This window comes from Drosophila biarmipes, chromosome 2L (assembly GCF_025231255.1).
Source record: "Drosophila biarmipes strain raj3 chromosome 2L, RU_DBia_V1.1, whole genome shotgun sequence".
Lineage (NCBI taxonomy): Eukaryota > Metazoa > Arthropoda > Insecta > Diptera > Drosophilidae > Drosophila > Drosophila biarmipes.
This window is the reverse complement of record NC_066612.1, coordinates 5,548,017-5,567,827: the sequence shown is the minus strand read 5'-3', so window position 1 is coordinate 5,567,827 and position 19,811 is coordinate 5,548,017. Positions and strand designations below refer to the sequence as shown.

General features: G+C 39.6%; 1 protein-coding gene across 3 annotated transcripts in view; it reads right to left on the bottom strand.

The window, feature by feature from the left end:
- Window positions 1-18,286, bottom strand: part of LOC108034716 (polypeptide N-acetylgalactosaminyltransferase 2) — a 33,364-nt gene extending 15,078 nt beyond the window's left edge. Inside the window, exons 1-2 of one of the 3 annotated variants that reach the window (XM_044094185.1) lie at window positions 18,004-18,286; window positions 12,172-12,390 (exon numbers count right to left, since the gene is read on the bottom strand). In XM_044094185.1, coding sequence (XP_043950120.1) covers window positions 12,172-12,258 — 87 coding nt within the window. In that variant the 5' untranslated portion in view covers window positions 12,259-12,390; window positions 18,004-18,286. Of the gene's footprint in view, window positions 1-12,171; window positions 12,391-13,414; window positions 13,638-18,003 lie in introns of those variants that run through there. The other 2 variants (XM_017109660.2, XM_044094184.1) reach the window with 2 other exon arrangements.
- Window positions 18,287-19,811: the final 1,525 nt, after the last annotated feature.

Sequence of the window (19,811 nt, the reverse complement as noted above, 5' to 3'; positions counted from 1 at the left end):
GAAAAAGAACAGAAAAATCGCGTGATGTTCTAATACTAACGCATTGCACTGCAATTTCGGCTATGCGTGTGAGCTTAAAGCTCCCAAATGGTTACAATACAATGATGTGCGCAAAAATAGGTACTATAGGTAATAGGTAAAAATAGGTTATAGGTAAATAGGCAAAAGTAAAGAAGCAAATGTAATACTATTTAAATTCAACATAAAGACGAACTATTTCCCAACATACCGGCCCCCCTGAACGACGGTTCAGTTCAAAGGAAGCACAGCAATTTTCGTAATAGGGCGCTTGTAGATTCCCTTGGCGGTTTTAACGGTGACCACCCGAACCCTCTGATCCTGGCCAGGATGAACTTCGGTGACTCGTCCTAGCATCCACTTGCTTGGCGGTTGATTGGGCTCCTTCAGCACAACCAGTGTGTCCACGGCAACATTTGGAGCATCTTGATGCCATTTCGTGCGAGGTTGAAGCGTGCTGAGATACTCGAGATTCCAACGTTTCCAGAAACCTTGAACCTTGGCCTGTAGTTGTCTCCAGCGCTGCAGTCTGTTGATATTTACATCCAGGAAAGATGGTTCTGGTACCGAAGTGAGAGGCTGACCTGTTAGAAAATGAGAAGGAGTTAGCGGGTTAAGACTGTGATCGCTAGGTGCGCATAAAGGGCGAGAGTTCAGAAGCCCTTCAATCTGAATTAACAGGGTCGAATACTCCTCGAATGTCAAGGCACTGCTGCCAATGACTCGTTTTAAGTGCAGCTTTATGGATCTCACACCAGTCTCCCAAATGCCTCCGAAATGGGGAGCAGATGGCGGAATGAAATGCCAATTAATCTCGTGGCTGGCCATGAAGCTTGAAATTTCTTCATCTTGACTTTGAGCTATTGCCATTCGTTGCATTTCAGCTAAATCTCTTTTGGCTCCATGGAAAGTCGTTCCATTGTCCGAGTATAAATCTGATATAGGTCCACGTCGAGACCAAAAGCGTTTGAAAGCGGCTATAAAGGCGGATGTCGTCAAATCGCTGACCAATTCTATGTGAATCGCTTTTGTAGATAGGCAGACAAAGATCGCAAACCAAGCTTTGCCAAATCTTGGTGTCCGGCCTGTCGATGTTTTGATTGACACAGGTCCAGCATAATCCAATCCAGTGTGCAGAAAACAACGGGCGGGTTGAACTCGAAACTCCGGTAAATCAGCCATAAGCTGAGAACTCGTGTGTCTTCGCTGCAGAAAGCAAGTTCTGCAATTGAATACAGTTTTGCGGACGAGGTTCCGAGCTCCTAGAATCCAATACCTTTGGCGTAGACTATGAAACGTGTATTCGACTCCAGCGTGTAACAATGCAGCATGTTGATAGCGAACTAGCAGACCAGCTATTGGAGATTCCTTAGGAAGGAGAATGGGATGCTTTGCGTCATAAGTAGCTATAGAATTATCGATGCGACCACCAACACGCATTACTCTCTGCTCGTCTAAAAAGGGTGTGTAGCGGATCAACTTCGATTTCTTCGACAATGGCTGTCCGGTAGTTAACTGCTGGTACTCCACGTTGAAGAACTCCTTTTGAGCGTGCGTAAAGATCTTAGCTCGTGCATATTGTAGCTCCCACGCCGATAGGAATGGTGAAAGTCGATTCCTCTCACGAAGACGATGAACGAAGCGAAGGCAGTAGCTGACTATCCTTAATAAACGGGACCATGAGGAGGATTTGTTGATCATACAAGATAGCGAATTTCCGTCGTCGGAAATGTGTAGATTAACTTTCGTTTCAGCCTTCATCTCTAGGCAGGCCTCTCCTTCTGTCGACAGAACAAACTTAGCTTTAACAGGTGGCCAAGCTGAACGTGACTGAGATAGCCAAGGTGGTCCATTCCACCATATTTGATGATCCACGAGGTCCTTTGGCAGTACTCCTCGCGATGCGCAGTCTGCGGGATTATCACCACTTCGAATATGTTGCCAGCAGCTGCGTGGGCAAACCTCTAGAATTTCAGCAGTGCGGTTGCAAACATAGGTGTACCAAGTCCTAGGCGGAGAAGATAGCCAATGCAGGACTATTCCAGAGTCTGACCAACAATTAATTCTGGAAATAGGAACAGTTAATGATTGCTTGACCAGATAAATCAGTTTAGAGAGTAAATGAGCTGCGTTTAACTCTAGTCGCGGAATGGAGATAGGCTTAATAGGGGCTACGCGAGTTTTAGCCATAATCAGTTTGACAGCATATCCATTGTTGACTTCGACGCGGCTATAGATGACGGCAGCATACGCTTGAGATGATGCATCAGCAAATCCGTGCAGTTCCATTTCTTGATGTGGTGCAGATATGTAGCGAGGAACTCGACAAGTTTCCAATAAATGCATTTCCGATGCAAACTGTTGCCATCGTGTACATATTTGCTGCGGTAGTACTTCATTCCAATCGACAGAACTTAGCCAACTATCTTGAAATAGGATCTTCAGAAAAACAACAGTTGGCGAAAGCAAACCCAGCGGGTCGTAGATCTTGGCTAGTTCTGAAAGCAATATGCGTTTAGTAAGAGCAGTCGTAAATGCGGGGGTTTCTAATTTGAAGAAAATATAGTCCGGTTTTGGTTCCCAACACAATCCCAGGACTTTAACAAATCGAATTGAGCGGTCTTCCTCTAAATCCTCTGGTGGATACTCACAAATCTCCTTTGGCAACGACTTTAAAAGGGCGTAACAGTTTGAGCTCCACTTTCGCAATTTGAATTGAGCTTCGCTAAGAAGCAGAATCAATTCATCTTTGAGTGCAATGAGATCCTTGATGTTGTCGCATCCAGTAGGAATATCATCAACGTACGCGTCTCTGTTGAGCACGACAGCAGCGGTGGGATACAATTCGGCATAGTCATTCGAGAGCTGTTTAAGAACTCGAACTGCAATAAACGGCGATGAAGCTAATCCATATGCTACTGTCAACAGTCGATAATGATCCATCGTAGCGTTTTCATCCTTCCTCCAAACTATGCGTTGGTACTGTGTATGTTCGTCCGACACCAAAATGCCTCTAAACATCTTCTCGATGTCTGCACAAAATACATAACGATGCTGACGAAATCGAAGGCATACTCCAATTAAGTCCCGTTGAATAGGCGGTCCTATATGCAGTCGCGAATTAAGAGAATGACCCGTGGAATCCTTTCCAGAGCCGTCAAATACCACTCGGCAACGTGTGGTAGTACTATCTGGCTTAAAAACTGCATGGTGTGCCAAATAGTTGTAAAGTGCGGGATCCTCACCGCCTGCAGCAGCCGGAATCAATTCCATATGTCCTCGATTTAAATAATCATCCATGAAATCCACATATTGTTGTTTGAGTGCGGGGAATCTTCTAAATTTCCTTTCCAAAGCGGCGAAGCGGTTTAAAGCCTGTGGCAAAGTGGAGCCAATTGGTGTGCGGGGCTCCTTGAATGGGTAGTGAACAATATAAACACCATCTTCTCTACGAGCATGTGTTTTCAGAAAATGTTGTTCGGCGGGATCACTGGCGTCTATCGTTGTTTTACTCGGATGCACTTGTTCCATGTCCATAAATGAGCGAACTAAGGAATCCAAATCTTCATAAGCGTGATGAACTTGTGCGTGCGTAGATGCTTTGTTACCATCAGTGTAGCTGCCTGTAATAACCCAACCAAAATTAGTATGCAGTGCGATGGGGTATTCGATACCAAACTCTCGGCGATGTCCAGTATATAAGTTCCACAGCTGATCAGCGCCTAAGATAACGTCGATTTTGCCCGGAGATCCAAACGTCGGGTCAGCTAGCGGTAGGCTGCGAATCTTGGTCCAAATAGTTGCATTTGATTTGACCTGCTGAGCTGGAATCGTAGAAGTTAGAGAACTCATAATTAGACAAGAGACTTCCAATGATGCAGTCGTGGTTCTTGAGAGTAAGGTGAAGCTAGCGCGACCTCGGCTAACACCAGCCGGGTTAGCACCTAAACCAACTACCGAAATGCGGGCATGCGTGCGAGGAATTCCGATCCTTTGGATAAACGACTCAGATACCATGGTTATTGTTGATCCAGTATCGAGCAATAACCTACACGAGGTCTCGTTTCCCCATGTGTCAATAACATTGGCGACAACAGTTGGCAGTAGGGCTGGATTGTTGGCCCTCTCCAAAATATGATGGCTAACAGCGGCAGTATTCGTATCAGCGGCAGTCGAGTGCGCAGGTGCCACAGGAACCGATCTTGCTTTAATCGGGTGTACTAACGTGTGATGCTTAGCGTTGCACTGACGGCAAGTGTTCGATGAATTACAATCCCTGACTTGATGCGATCGACTCAAGCAGTTGAAGCATAATTTTGTATCCTTGGCGAAGGTGCGGCGGTTGACTACATCCAGTGCCTTGAATTCATTGCATGAATATATAGAATGCTGTCCTTGGCAATATATACATTCGCGAGACGACTGAGTTGATCCACTGGCATGAAAAGCGGCTTGGCGGCGTCTACTCTGGGCTGGTCTTGAGGGTTGCATTGCGGGTAAATCCTGACAAGACTCCAAAGTATCACAATGAGCGAAAAGAAAGGCGAACAGCTCTTCTATGGTGACGTCTTCAGTGGCCGATAAACTGCAGTTGGCCCAAGCTTGTTTAATTTCTGAACCTAACTTTGACAGCAAAATATGAATGAGCCATACATCGCGGCTGTCACAGTTCAGCGCATGTAAGCCTCGAATGCATTCGTCGGCCGAGTCAATTACCTTGCGTAATTCTGCAATATTCGAATTGTTAGCGGTTGGCAACGATAAAAAATTCTGAACAAACGATCGAGCGATGAGCGACCTTTTATTATAACGATTTTCTAATTTTTCCCATGCGTCTTGGTAATTATCATTACAGACGGAAATATGTTTAATTAGGGACAGTGCTTCTCCCTCCAGATATGATTTGAGATAATGAAACTTTTGGCACTTGGAGAGCTTTTCGTTACTATTTACTGAGCTTAAGAACAGATCACTAAACTGGCTCCAATCCTCATATTTACCAGAAAATGTGGGAATCCGAATTTTCTCAAACCTTAAATCAGCAGTTCCCGATGAAGTATGAATTTTCTCCAAAAGGTTGTTTTGTCCCTCAAATAGGCGTTCCACTGTACTTGAAAGTAGAATGTTCGACTGGTCCTGTCCATGATCCTGACCTCCCATGTCCTTGATGGCGTTACTAAAAATAGCATGCGCGGCGTAGAACTTGTCTTCGTATTCGGGTATGTCCAATCCAGGGTCTTCATATCCCTCCTCCAAGTGAAATTCCACTAACTCATCTGAGAGCTCCATAAAGTGGTTGAAAGTGGCGACCAAACGCTCCAGCTTGAATTGCAATGTTTCCACATTCTCACATCTTTGTGAAAACTCCACAGCACTGTTGAGGGTGCGCGTTATTTGCCCCTTGCAGGCACCACGTTGTTGAATCGTTCTATGCATTATCGCGTTCATGACGAAAAAACGGTAAATTTGTCTCTAATGTTCACAAAATTAAATGCACAAATAAACGCGGGTATCCGGCTCCAAAAGGACCAAAATTTGTTATGTTTATGAATAGTGGACTGTATTATGGTTTTTATTATAGTTTTATGCATTTATTTTCACTATTTAGCGGGTTTACAATACTTTAAGCGGGGTTGCTATCAGCGAGCGGTTGCGGTTAATATCAACAAGCGAATGCCGCCGGCTTGCAAATCGTGCAGAAAAAGAACAGAAAAATCGCGTGATGTTCTAATACTAACGCATTGCACTGCAATTTCGGCTATGCGTGTGAGCTTAAAGCTCCCAAATGGTTACAATACAATGATGTGCGCAAAAATAGGTACTATAGGTAATAGGTAAAAATAGGTTATAGGTAAATAGGCAAAAGTAAAGAAGCAAATGTAATACTATTTAAATTCAACATAAAGACGAACTATTTCCCAACAATCACAAAAAAAAAACAAAATAAATTTAATATTTTCAAAAACATTTGTAATACCAAACAAAAATTATATCGGCCTTATAAATATTAATTTTGGTATTAATTTCTGTTTCTTCCTCTGAAGAATAAATATCCTATGAATAGTTAAAATATCGAAATTTTATGACAAGACTATTATGACAATTAAAAAATAAATCCTTAAAAAACAATATCTTTATTATATTACTTTGGGGGCACTTTACACATAAAGTCCTCTGAAATATCTTTACTTAAAGTAATAAATAAATTCCAAATCACATTATTTCTTTAAATCTTGTCAAAATAAATGAGGTCTACTCAAAACATGTCTACAGAAGTTACATGAAATTTAATACACTTTTTTTGCCGTGTAAATCGACACCATCCAATCAGCGAATGAGGTGGATGGGGCCGAAAGCGAAACCAGACGACCTTGTCTCGATGCGTTGGCCTGCGGTTGAGTTGCGTAATGGATGAGAGCAAGAAAAAAGCTGGTGAAGCGGCCGCCGCTGCCAAGGAATCTGCGGTCCTGGCTGCCCAGGCGGCCGAGGAAAAGGCGGCAACAGCCGCCAAGGCGGCCAAGGAGAAGGCTCAAACGGCAGCAGCAACGGTTAAAGACAAGTCAACAGCAGCAGCAACTGCTGTAAAGGAAAAAACAGCCGCAGCAGCCAATGCTGTAAAGGAAAAGACAGAAACAGCAGCAACTATTGCCAAGGAAAAATCCCAAACAGCTGCAACGGTTGCCAAGGAAAAGGCAGGCGCAGCAGCAACTACTGCCAAGGAAAAAACTGAAACAGCAGCATCTACGGCCAAGGAAAAAGCAGAAGCAGCGGCAACTGCTGCCAAGGAAAAGGCAGGTGCAGCAGCAACAGCAGCCAAGGAAAAGACAACAGCAGCAGCAAATGCTGTCAAAGATTCCCTATCGAATGCAGCAATTGCAGTCAGGGAAAAGACCTCCAATGCTGCCATAGCCGCGAAGCAAAAGGCCAGCGAAGCTGCTGAATTTACCAAGGAAAAGGCAGCAGCAACAGCAGCCACGCAAGGAGCTGCAACATCAGCAGCACCGACAACCAGGGAAAAATCCACAGCAGCAGCAAATGCTGTAAAGGCCAAGGCTTCGGCAACAGCAATGACAGCGACAGCAGCAACAGTTGCAGGTAGGGATGCAGCAGCAACAGCAGCAGCGGCAGCCAAACCGAAAGTCACAAAACCAAGCAGGGAGTAACCCTAGCTGCAACATAACCAACAGCAATATGTGTTGCACATAGAACACGAGCATCCATCAGCGATATATGTTGCAAAAAGCAGTAAGCACAAGCTGCAACATAATAAAATACATTCCGCATGAATATCTGGACAGCAGCGGTGACAGCAACAGCAGCAGCAACAGCATCGCCAGCAGCAACATCAGCATCCCCCGCAGCAACACAAAAGCCGGCAGCAACATAAAAAGCCGCGGCAGATGGCCCGATGAAAAAACAAGGGGCCAGAGGCAAATTGAGGCAAAGATAACCGGTTGGGCCCATTAAAAAATGTATATCCACAGCCGGTTGAGTGAGAAGATTGTCATTTACGCCGACTCTGACCTCTGGGCTGGGCTCAACCCCTTTCCCCCGGCCACTCTCCTCAATCCCAGGGCCACAAATTAGTCAAACAAAATCAAAAGTCAAGCCTGTCTGCAGATAAACATCGTTAATTATTCATAGTGAATCAAAGCGTTCTCCAAATGCCAAAGAGGCAACCAAACTTTGTAAATAAAACCGGGCGATTCAAGATGTTCTTCTTGTTTCTTGGGCAGGCCAGTTGTCATTGACAGCTGAAACTTAAAAAGTGTGTATAAGACAAGATTCCTGATAAAATGCTATTCGTTTCGTTGGCCCAGAGAACAGACAGTAAATGTAGATGGGAGAATTAATTGGTAAAAGCCTATACCATTTGATGTTTCAAAAAATATTGTTTCATACGATTGCATTTTCTGAAGAACCATAAAATTGAACTTGAGCGTAAATTGGTAACACAAACCACCAACGGTTTTTTTCTTTTTTAGATTATTGACTGAGTTTTTCAGTGAGTTCCCAGAAAACTTCAATTAAACCATTCTAAAGAAGTCAACAGTTCCCCACAAATTATTATCCGCCATAAAAACCAGTCTGACTTCTAAGCTCGATCATCGCCGTCTATTGAGCTTAATTGAAATTAATTTCGAACGTTTTCAAGAGCAAATTACTTTTTTGCTGCATCTTTGGCATTCTTTTCGAGTGAGTTTTTGTCGCCAACTGACGGGTAATACGACGTGGATTGTCAACCAGAGCGTAACTTGCGCTGTCACGCAGATTTTAAGTTTGCCTTTTTATCCACTGATTTAAGTTGTGTATATGTAGAGTGCCATTTTTTATGGTCCGCTCTGCGATGTGCAGAGCTATAAATCGAATTCATGAGGCGTTAAGGTCTTCGAAAGTATTTTAGTTTGAACTTGAAATATTTATAACACATTTCGGTTCTTTTTCCCCCTTCTTACTCGGCAAGGCCATAAAAGTTAAATGGCAGTCGCTATAATAGATTTTTGGAGTGCTGCATGTGAGGAAATCGAAAGAGGAAACTTCTGAAAAAAGTTTCTGGCTGTATTTGCATTTATGATGGCTTCATTTGCATACGGAACATCTTCGAGTGTCAAGCAGATGGAAAATATTGCATACAGCTTGGGAAATAAATTCGAACTAAGAGGGATACATTTATAAAAATGCGAGGAAAAGTATTGCATTTCGATTACAGTTTCCCACAACGCTGCAAGGGAATTTACTTTCCTTGGAGTTCTTTATTTAAATCAACTAAAAACACGAGTAAGCCCAGCCGAGACCTCAGACGAAAGCGAAAAACTTTGGCAACAAAAGAGAAAGTTTAATTTTTAAGTCTATTTTGAGAAGCTGCGGGAATTCCAAATGGTTAACCAAAGTAATTAACGCACAAAAAGAAAGAAGACCAACAGAAAAGGCGAAAACTAATCAATCGGTTATGTAACCAACGCCCCGCTGTTAACAATTAAAGTAAATTAAATGTGTGATTGACTTGTGTGCAGGTTTTTTGTGATTTATTTTCCTTTCAAAATCATTTGGTGCTCTCGTTTCGAACCGGGCGTGAGATGGCACAAAACTTGGATATGTTTTTATGAATGAAATGTCATTGAATGGCAAACTGGAGAAGAAAGATGTAAGCCATCGATCGCTTGGCTCTCAAAATGGCTGGTAATGGCGAACTGTATAAGAGGACAGAGAGCTTGAAATAGGTAGAAGTGGTTTCAAAAATAAAAAAATAACTTCAATGCCACCGTCATAAATATCTAATGGAAAATTTAGCTTAAGACTCAATAAATATCCAACATTTTACATATTTCACACCGACTCATAATCAATATTTTTAACTTCAATCCGCAATCTATTCAAAAAACCCAAGTACTTGAAGATGTCTTGTCATTATCATCTATCTATTGATAATGATACACTTTAAACATCCATCAACAAACCAGCATAATCTTATCTCAAAAATGTTGAGTAAAAAGTTTGTCGCTTTAATTTGGCTTGTTCAAAAATAACTTTATAATTAAATGGGCTTCGGGCAGCTTATCAAAAGAGGGAAATACTGCTAAATAAAATAAATGATCGAAAATCCAATGACCAAGCATGAAGTGAGTGGACTGTGGCTGCATTTCCTGCATTTCATACGCAGCGCAAAAAGGAAAATAAATCAAGTTTACATGAAAAATTATTTCGTTGTGGTGGCAAAAAGAAGATGATTGCTATGGGGGCTCCAGGGGGGGCAAACGCGAGGACCACAAGTGGCTGGAACTCCGCTTTTGGCCATGATGGTGATGACGACGACCACGATGATGACGTCGAAGCGAGAGCCTGTGAAATTGTATGTGCGAATTTGCACCATAATCGGCTTCATTTGTGCAGATTTACGTTTCAATTTTTGAACACTCTGCTTTTCCGCTGCCATTTCCATAATTATATTTCTCATTCATTTAAAAACCATTTCAAGATATCAAAAGTTTAATTAAGAGAGATTTATACAATTAATTATTCTCGATTGATTATTATCGAATTGTTATCTATCTATAGTATTTAATAAATAGCTAAAATTTATGCTCTATGGTTTATGTAACAATCATATTTATTTTATTTTACCTGCTTAGTTTCAAAGAGATTTGCTTATTTTTAATTCCAAGACAAGTGTATGTTCTAAAGTTGATCCCCAGCCCAAACAACCTAGTGTGCACTTTTTCATCAGTCTCAAAAAGCTTTTAAAATAATTTTAAACTTGTTTGTGTCATTTTTAATATTCGCTTGATTTAAAAAAAATGCCTCTGCCCAGAAGCCCCGCTTTTTTGATGCCGTAAAAAAGTTTGGCAGATAACAGAAAGGCTATGAATGGCAGAACATCTCTCAAAGTGCTCAATAAATTAAAAGGATTTTTTGTTTAACACGTTTAAAAACATTAAAAAAAAGGGCTGCATGGAATGCTTTTTGCCGCCTACTCACACTTTGTTTTATTTATTTTACTGAGTGTGTAACTGCCCGCCCCCCGATGCGCTAACAAAATAAAGCAAAAAATTTATTTGAAATTGCTGAAATAAATTGACATTTCGCCTCATGTGAGGGTGAATTTCTTTCGTGTCGTGCTGAATAATATTTATTTTTGCTGCAGAAAACACAAACGAAATTTGTCGTTGCTCTTACGGGTTGGATAAATAAGTAAACACAAAAAACCAAATTCAATTGAGGAACACGTGTGGCGAAGACAAGTTCAATTCACAACCACAAAAGGAAGTAGGTATAAATGCAAGGTATAAATTAAATAAATTGAGAAGAAAATTTGATAGTAAATGGAAATGTTTTTTTAATAGAACAGCCTGACATGCATTATAGTTCCTTAATCCATGACCCAAATGATATGTCCCCCATTATGCAAAGCGGTTTGCTATAAAGATAATTTTTATTGCTACACTTTATGACACACAAAAATGGTCCTCGTTTTCTGCACTAAAAAACCCATCTTCTGATAAGAAGACCCCCGCTAATGTATCTTTTTGCAACCCGAAACTGTCACAATCTCCCTAATAAATAGCCCCAAAATGCTAGCAATAGGTAGCTGCGTGTGTTATGTGACTGGCAGCTGACGGGCCAAAAAAACTTAATTAAAACTTGTAAAGTAAGCGACAAAAATACTGGTGGGCTAATTACGAGGTGGGTGAGAGGGTGTGAAAGGGGAAAGAGAAAACAATGGGTTATCAACTCGGTGGCAGGCCATGTGCGGTAGCAATCCAATAATTACTATGCAGGGCGGCATACGCAACGGACCTCTGCGATGCCATCATCATCGGGTTGAACGTGGAAAAAGATAAAAGATAATGATGAGTCAGACGGAAGAGGAAGGGCCACTACCGAAGGGTGGATCCGCTTTAAAGTTGGACTGCTCTTTTTGGACGCTACTTTAGGAATCGAAAAGTAAGCTCAAAAAGTGCTAACCACTCACTTCTATGCTTCCAAAGCAAAGCATAAAAGAACACCTGACGCACAATGAAAGTGAAACAATAGAGAAGAATCTGATAGATACGAATAAAGGAGGCGAGGGAGGTACCTTATTATAAAACATAAACCAAGTACTTTATCTTAAGCTTTTTATCTTTTCTGTGATAAAAAAACAAAAAAAAAAGAAGAACACCTGACGCATAATGAAGTGAAACAATAGAGATGAATATGAAAGATACGAATAAAGCAGATGAAGACGAACTATCAACTATTGTAATTTAAGATACCTATTTGAAAAATATAGAACTTTTATTCAATCTAAATTTTTTTAGCCTTTTATATAATTCAAAAACCGAAAGCAATAGAAAATGCATGTGGTAGATAAGAATAAAAAAGATGGATTAGGTTGAAAATACAAAAATAACATAAGAGATACTTTATTATACTTATACTTTTATCTTAAGCTTTTTAATACCCCTATAAAGTCCTATAGATAAGAGCAAGTGAAAACTACGGATGAAGTTTCATTAAAAAATGTATATTAACTACGGTATAAAAGATAAGAAAAGAATATTGAATCTTCGATTTTTTAGGTAAACAATATATACTTTAGAACTTTGAGTTTCGGTTCCTTCCAGTTGAGTTGATTTCCCCAATTTGTTTAAATAGTTGACGTTAGAATCTTACCTTTTCCGTGCTGGACTGGAAGTAGTAGACCATCACGAACATCCAAATGATGCTCACGAAAACGATCAATTTGATGTTGCGACGCATTTTGGACAGCTTCTGTTTGTGTTCTTAGTATATGTTTAACTCCTAATTGAGGACGTATCACGTTCACTTCGATATTTATTTATTTACTTTTTGGTGTGGTTGTTTTGGCAATTGAATTATGCGGCTTCTTCACTGCAGGCAGAACAAAAGCATTGAGATGTGTGTAAACAATATATATAAATTTAATTTTCGTATCTGTTTCAATTGTGTTTTCATTCTACTTTTTTCCTTTGCACTATTTTTAATCAATTCCATCTTCACTCGATTCATTTGGTTTAATTGTGTTTGCGTTTTAATTGTTCAACTCTGTTCAGTTTATTTCAATTCGATTTAATTAGGCCTGTTCATGAGTGCAAACCGATTATCTGCAGTTTTAAATGGTTTTGACATTTAATTCCCTCCTTTTCACAATGAATGCCCGCGGGGATTTTCTCGCAAATGTGGAGTGTTTTATTTAAAGGTATTGAGAGTGTTTTTGTGCACACGGGATGTGATTATTATTAAAGTGGCCATTGTTTTTCCACTGATAAAGAATACTGCCAACCCATAATCTATTATAATATTTTACATTTTTATTTTTAATGTCTTTTTATAAAATTAGCTAGGCTCCCTCTTTTAATAGACCTTGAAATATTCAGTTTATAAACAACAGTCTGTTTGTATAATTTATCTAATCCAAGAGTCGTTATCAAAAGGGAAAACCTCAGAACCTGATAAGACTTCATCCACGCCGACAGCCCACTAAAATCCATTCCCCAACCTTTAACGATTCTCAGTCTGCTCAAAATTACATCACACACTTTAAATGGATGCTAATTAAACACTCCTAAGTCCAAAAACTGTAACGTTTTATTGCGGTTTATTTCTGGTCAGATGGTGGGAAAAGGGAAAGTGAGCCGCAGCTGTTGGCCAACTTGATTTAAGCGTTTTTCAATTGGGCCTCGGTCTGGGTATTACGCATACGCAGCGTGTTACCATCGCAGCGATAAGATAAGAATTCGGTTCGTTTTCTATTTTATTCAAATATTCGTTGTAATATTTGGCTTTGATTAACCACTTATATAGACCACCATTGACCAGTGTCTTTTCACATTATCGCTATTGTTTTATCGTTCTGCCAGTCGCCATTCACTTGTTCTCATTAGATTGCATTTACATTTACCGCTTTGTCGATTATAACGACTGTTGCTAACACGACTTTTGCTGGCTTTGGATTTCAAACGCTGCCCGTGGCAGCGGCGTTTTGCCACCAAAAAAAGCGGGGACGTTGGGGCTCGCTTTTTGGGCCAGGCCAAGACGACGGAAAACGACGGAAAATGGAAAATCCCGGAGGCGAGACACGCGGCAAACGGCGTCGCATCGACAAATGGCCAAAAGCGCAGCGGTCGCCTATACTTTATGCTTCCCCGCTTGGGAAAGACAGTATAAGAGTTGCGTTCGAGCCCCAACGCAACTTGTTGGATACCCATCTTCAGTTCGAGCGCCAACGCGATTCTTGGCCGACTTGATTAAATTACGACTTTTGTTTTTGTTTGGACAGAAGAGCGCTTTTGCAGCCAAGTTTGAGACAACTTTTGCATTGGGGTACACGGAAAAAGTGGTAATCAATCTAAAACTATTTAATGGTACCGGAAATATATATGTACCTGACCAGGAATTAAATTTTGAATGACTTAATTTTTTCTTATTTTATATTTTATTTTAGTGTTTTGTTTTGTAATCAGAATAAAAAAGCATTTTGAAAATAAAAAAAAAACATAGTTACTTTTTACCAAAAGATAGATATCATTTTAAATTCTCTTAATTATTTTTTAGTGTACTTCTTTTAGAGCGACGGTGGTAAATTGGATCGAGAGCAAGGAGAATACTTGGTCTGCGGTTACCTATAGCTTTATGAATTTAAATTAGCACTCTTTGGATACCAAGTGTTTGCTTTTTGTGCATTATATTCAAAAACTTATAATTCCTTCACTCAAAACATTTTAGCATATCAAAAAGCTTTATAAGAATACTTATACTATCTGCAAAAGGCATTTCAGCACAAGATATTTACTTAATTGCAAACATAAAACAAATTTTACATTTGGAGAAGGCAAAAATTACAAAAATTACGGGCAAATGTAATTTTAATTTTGCCTTTTAAAAAATTGTACGCTGTAAGCCAGACATATTAAAACATTCATATATATAAACGTAGTAAACAATGGTTTATAAATTGAATATTTAAAATGAGTTAATTAGTATAACTTTTAGCACTTTGCAATTACTATTTTAATAGGTTGGCGTTGTGGCTTAAATCAATGGCTTTGGGCTTTCAAAGCTACCTCTAAACATAATTAATATTTCAAAAGTTTTTATCGGCCACTCCGATTTTGTTTGTTTTAGCATAAATAAACATTTGGCCAACTCCAATTTGTGGCTGCGGGCTCGCTTACTTTTTTGCATTATTAACATTAAACAAAGTTTAATTTTATATGGGTTTTTCGCTTTTAATCCAATTCTCTCGGCTTGCTTTTTTAAATGCATCCAATGAAATATTCATTTAGATTGCAGTAACAAATTGAATTATGCATATTTGCAACTTTTGCCGGGCAACAATGGTCAGTTGGCTGGACTGTCTTTTTACATTTCCATCTCTCTCCCAGCCAGTTGCTGTAAAAAATATGTGCTTTATTTATAAATAGCGTATGTGGGGCAGTCCGAAAAGGGATGTAGGATAGTGGTGGAGGGAGGGACAAGTGGGTTCTTCTGCCAGTTCCTCCGCCCCATTTAAATTGGCTTAAAAACCCAACGAACAGGCAACAAAGTCATGAATATGCACACATCCGTCGGGCGGGGGGTAGGGATCTAAAGAATTCTCGAATAATTACACAAACACAAGTGCACAGTATCTGCGTTTGGCTGTGTGCGTGCGGGTTTTCCATTAGGCGTAATTAGAGCATTTAGCATCGGGGAAAAAGTTAAGAAAACCCAGCTAACAGCAGAAACTGACAGATTGGGTTGCAATGTATGTGGCACTCGAACACCGTTAGCTGGAGTTGCATGCCGCACATAGGAACTCGCATCCATATATTTGCACAAACGCAACACTGCTCTTCTACCACTCAGACAATTAACTTAAAGTTGGCAAGAGCTGCAGACGGCGGCTGAGTTGGCTTGATTTTCATAAGCCTAAATTTCTTCAAGAACTGAAAGATATAACATTTGATTGTTGAATATAGATTAACATTACTTTAAGCTTTGCAATACTATCAATATTACTCAAATATCAGTTAACTATGTATTATATAAACATTTAATAAAGCCCACGATCTTTATGGGAACCAATTCTATCTGCTAAAATATTTAAAGATTGCTAAAAGATATAGAAATTCAAAATTTGTATATTTATGAATTCGGATCTTTAAAAACCAAAAAAAGAATCTATTTCCTGAGATGTATCTTTGAGTGCTTTAGGAACCAGTTCCGAGTGGCTGCACCCAACACTTTGTGCATTTCGTAGCCACATCCTCGTCTCGAATCGACTTTCAGTTCAAGTACGATAATTAAAAGTTGGCTAAATGTTGCATGAGTTGCAGCTTCCTTGAGATGGTGCTCCTGCGCCTCCCTTGGCCGCACTTTCAGCTACTGACTGGGCTCCTGCTGCTCCTGATGCCGCCCTCTTCCTCCTCCTCGAGGTTTTTATGGCTGCCTGGCCACATCCACATCCATTTGATTGCACACCATTTGCCACCGGAGTGTGTGTGTGGGTGTGTGCATAGGATTGTGGGAGCCTCACCTCAGTGTTGAAGGCACCTGAATCTCAACTGCATTGCACATTTAACTGTCATCTCGTTTCCTAGTGTACACTTGGATAGACATTGGTTTAAAGTGTATAATATTTAAAAATATTTCTTCAAGGTTCAACAAATCTTGGAAATGCTAGCACGCATTTCTTTATTTTCTTAGCAGAATGACTGAAAACTATCATTTAAAAATGCCAATTATCATGAAAATGTTTATTTTTATAAGAAAAAATATGTTTTTAGAGGATAAAAAATTATTTATTCTTTAAGAACATTACTTTTTTGCCTTTAAAAATAAACTACAGTATCAATTTCCAGAACACTTAAGGTTTGTTTGTAAGGTTTTTTTGTGGCTGTTTAGAATCTGCACACCAAAACTTTTGAAATGAATCCAAAATCAAAAAGCTTTTTCCGACCATTTAAGATTTTCTTTAATTTCTCTTCTAATATCATTTTTTTCAGTGCACCTCTTTAATATTCCCCTTCCATTCACACCCTCAAATCAAAGTGTAAATGTATTTTGTCAAATGCTGTCGCAAAAGTTTCCTGTTCTCGCTTTTTCGCACACCCTTTGCCATACTGCGGAAATGTGGAAAATATTGCAAGGAGGCGTAATGCTGCCGCAAATTAATGCATAATTGCATTAGTCACTTCATTTGTGGCAAGTGCTGCAGGAAGTCTTGCTTGCAACCGCCGAAATTCGTTGCAATTTGTATCAAGTGGACGGGCTTGTGTTGCTGGGGAAAGGTGAGGTGGTAAAAACAGGTGGAAATCTGGAGATTCCGAGTGCGTGTGCTTTATGTCCTGATGACAGGCGTTGCGAAAGGATCTGATAAACGGAATTAAGCAATATGTTTTTGTGCGAGCGTGCAAGGACGAGATTTATTGCCATTTGAAGAGGACTTAAGTATGTGTTGGCTGAGATAAGAGAGTTCCCTAACGAATATAGGCTCAGAAATGCAAGTAGTCCGCACTTGAGCGTAGAATATAAGTAATTTTGAATTTCAGGGCATTAGTGTAAGCCGATTAGTTTGTACATTAAGGAAGACTGATGTTAATTAAGGTATTTCATGACAGAAAATGAAAATAATTGTGTTTAAGCAATCTATCAGAATCAAAGGACACTGTATTATGTTTAGATGTAGCTTAATATCTTTTGTCAAACACATCTATATATTGCACTTTTAATATATTTTGTGCAAATTAAAGGCGTAATTTATTTTACCATATTAATCTAGATGCTTTCCTCTTACTCCTAGAGCTGTTAAAAAATTAAAGATACAACAATTTAGATACAAAGATACATCATTATAAGCTCTGTGTGCCTAGTATGTGTATAGGTTTCTTTGTACCCATCCAGCTTATAATAACGTATCTTTGTATCTAAATATTTGTATCTTTTAACTACTGTATCTCCTTTGATACACAGATATTGCCAATTGTGATTAATTTTTAGATAGTACAAGTATTCCAATATTTTTCCTAGCGGCTAAGCTCTCTTTCTCTTCGGGTTTGTTGCACTTTCGAAGCCGGCCTTGGTCCTCTCTCCCTCGGACTCTCTCGGCGTAACACCCTTTCTCCCACGTTCTCTCTGAAATTCTATGATTCTTCGGTAAGGGTGGCACTCTCCCGCGATTAAAGGTGGCCAAAACTTCGCATGGGTAACCCCGGCTCTCTCACTCTCTCGCTCTTTTCCCATGGGGCTTCATAACAAACTGTCCATCAGCTGCTCCATCCGAAAGATACGTAAATACATGTATCAACGGGCTACATATCTGTAAGGCACCCCTGTTGTTTTTGCTTTCGGCACGCGCCTCCTTCGACTTTGTTTGTCTGCCTTCGATTTTTAACAAACAAACTTCCCAAGTGCGAAACGCTTAGAGCAGAATGCTAAATGCAAGCGCCAACACAAACAAATGCAAATGCCTGAACATTGATTAGTTGCAAATTTTTGGCTTACACTAAAAATACGCTGTGAACACGTTATTTTATCACTTCTTTCATGAGTAATGGACTATGATTTTCCGACTATTGCTTGCGTTTTCACATATTTGTTGTTGTTGTTAAATGCACTTTGGTGTTTTGGTGTTTTGCTAGATTATTTTGTACAAGGCGTGTGTACAAAAATATATATGATTAACTATGTGTAATTTGTTAACAGCGAGTTGTTTAATTAATTAATTTATCATCTATTTGGTGGCCACAACGCGGCGACTTTCGTTTCCCGTTTCGTTCGACAGACTGAACTTTTTAGCCAGTTGTCTGTTTTGTGTCTGTTTCGGGTTGTTTTCCTCCCCTCATTCTCTGTTTTTTGTTGTTGTCTTCCTTTTTCGGATGAAGTAACTTTTCCTCTTCTTTTTGTCGCGCATTTCCGTATTTTGTTACCCTTTGGCTTCCTTCTCTTTGGCTCTCTCCCTCGCTTTTAGGGGTGGCTTTGCTCTGGGAGAGAACTCTCTCTTTTCGGTTCTCACCCCTTTTGCGCATGCGCAAACCTCCATTTGTGAGTTTCAAATGCAAATACCGTTACAAGTGGGTTTCGGACCTCCGACAAGTGGAACAAGCTGTCCCGCCTTCAAATGCATTTCTAAACTCCCTATTTATTAAGTTTATTTTAAGAGAATACGATACAGATAATTTTAAAGCCCATAAAGAATTATAAAAATTTATATGTTGAAAATATTGTGTTCTTGAAGTAACTATTTAATCTTTTTTTTTCAAAAATGGTTTTAAAAGTTCATACTTTTTAAGTTCACTAAGTTAAGTTAACTTTAGATAAATTAGCAAAGAAAATATTTGACGAAAATATAATAAAAATTGTTCTTTTAAGTTCTTAAAAGTAATAATAAGAATTTGTAGTAATAAAAGCGGCTTACTAATTTATGGATAACAGTACCTCATATATTCTTATTTTAAATCCCTTGACGGATCCCAAGTTTTCCACCCAAAATATTCTTATTTTGAGTTCCCAGAGGAACCCGAAAATTCCGAAAATCCGTGTTACACTTTTCACTCTCAGGGGAACTTTCGCTTTGCCAGATTATAAAAATTCAAACCCACACGTCGGGTGACTGCCAATAAGTCGTGCGACATAAATTCATATTAGCATGCAGATATTTACACTAAACCACGCGGTGTAGAGCACACTGAAACAAGCGAACGCAAATATATATCTCAAACACACATTGTCTATTGAAATTAATCGCTTAACCCTTTCGCATATGTCACATTCCATTCCCCCGGCCGAAAAGTCCAAAAATCCCCAAGCTGTTGGGCGGAAAAGTCTGTGTACCCAGCGAGGAAACTGAACCGAACTGACATTAAGCCCAAGGACGAGATCTTCCGCCCACCGCCGAGCCATTTGTATGGATTATACATGGGTAAATCATTAATATTTTTGTTGTTCTTAGCATTTTGACTTTCTGGTGCCTCGCAGAAATTTGCATAAAACGGAGTTTTTTGTCGCCTGAGCTGGAAGTGAGTGTGCCATGAAAATTAATAAGGCAGGGTCCTCCCAACCCAGCTGCTTTTTATTTCCACCTTATCCCTTGTTGTTTACACAGCCGTCTGCTGGCATTTGATAAGATTTTGGCATCCCATTTTCCCCGCTGATTATGCTGTATTGCGACGATGAGTTTGCATTTGTTTTGACTTCGTGGGGTCGTGTTTTACTCCCTTCTAAAAGGGTTAATCGCTCTATTTCTAATTGATGTTGAACATTTTCAAAGTTCTTAAAATGTTAGAAAAGTCCTTTTCATTATTTTAAGAAGG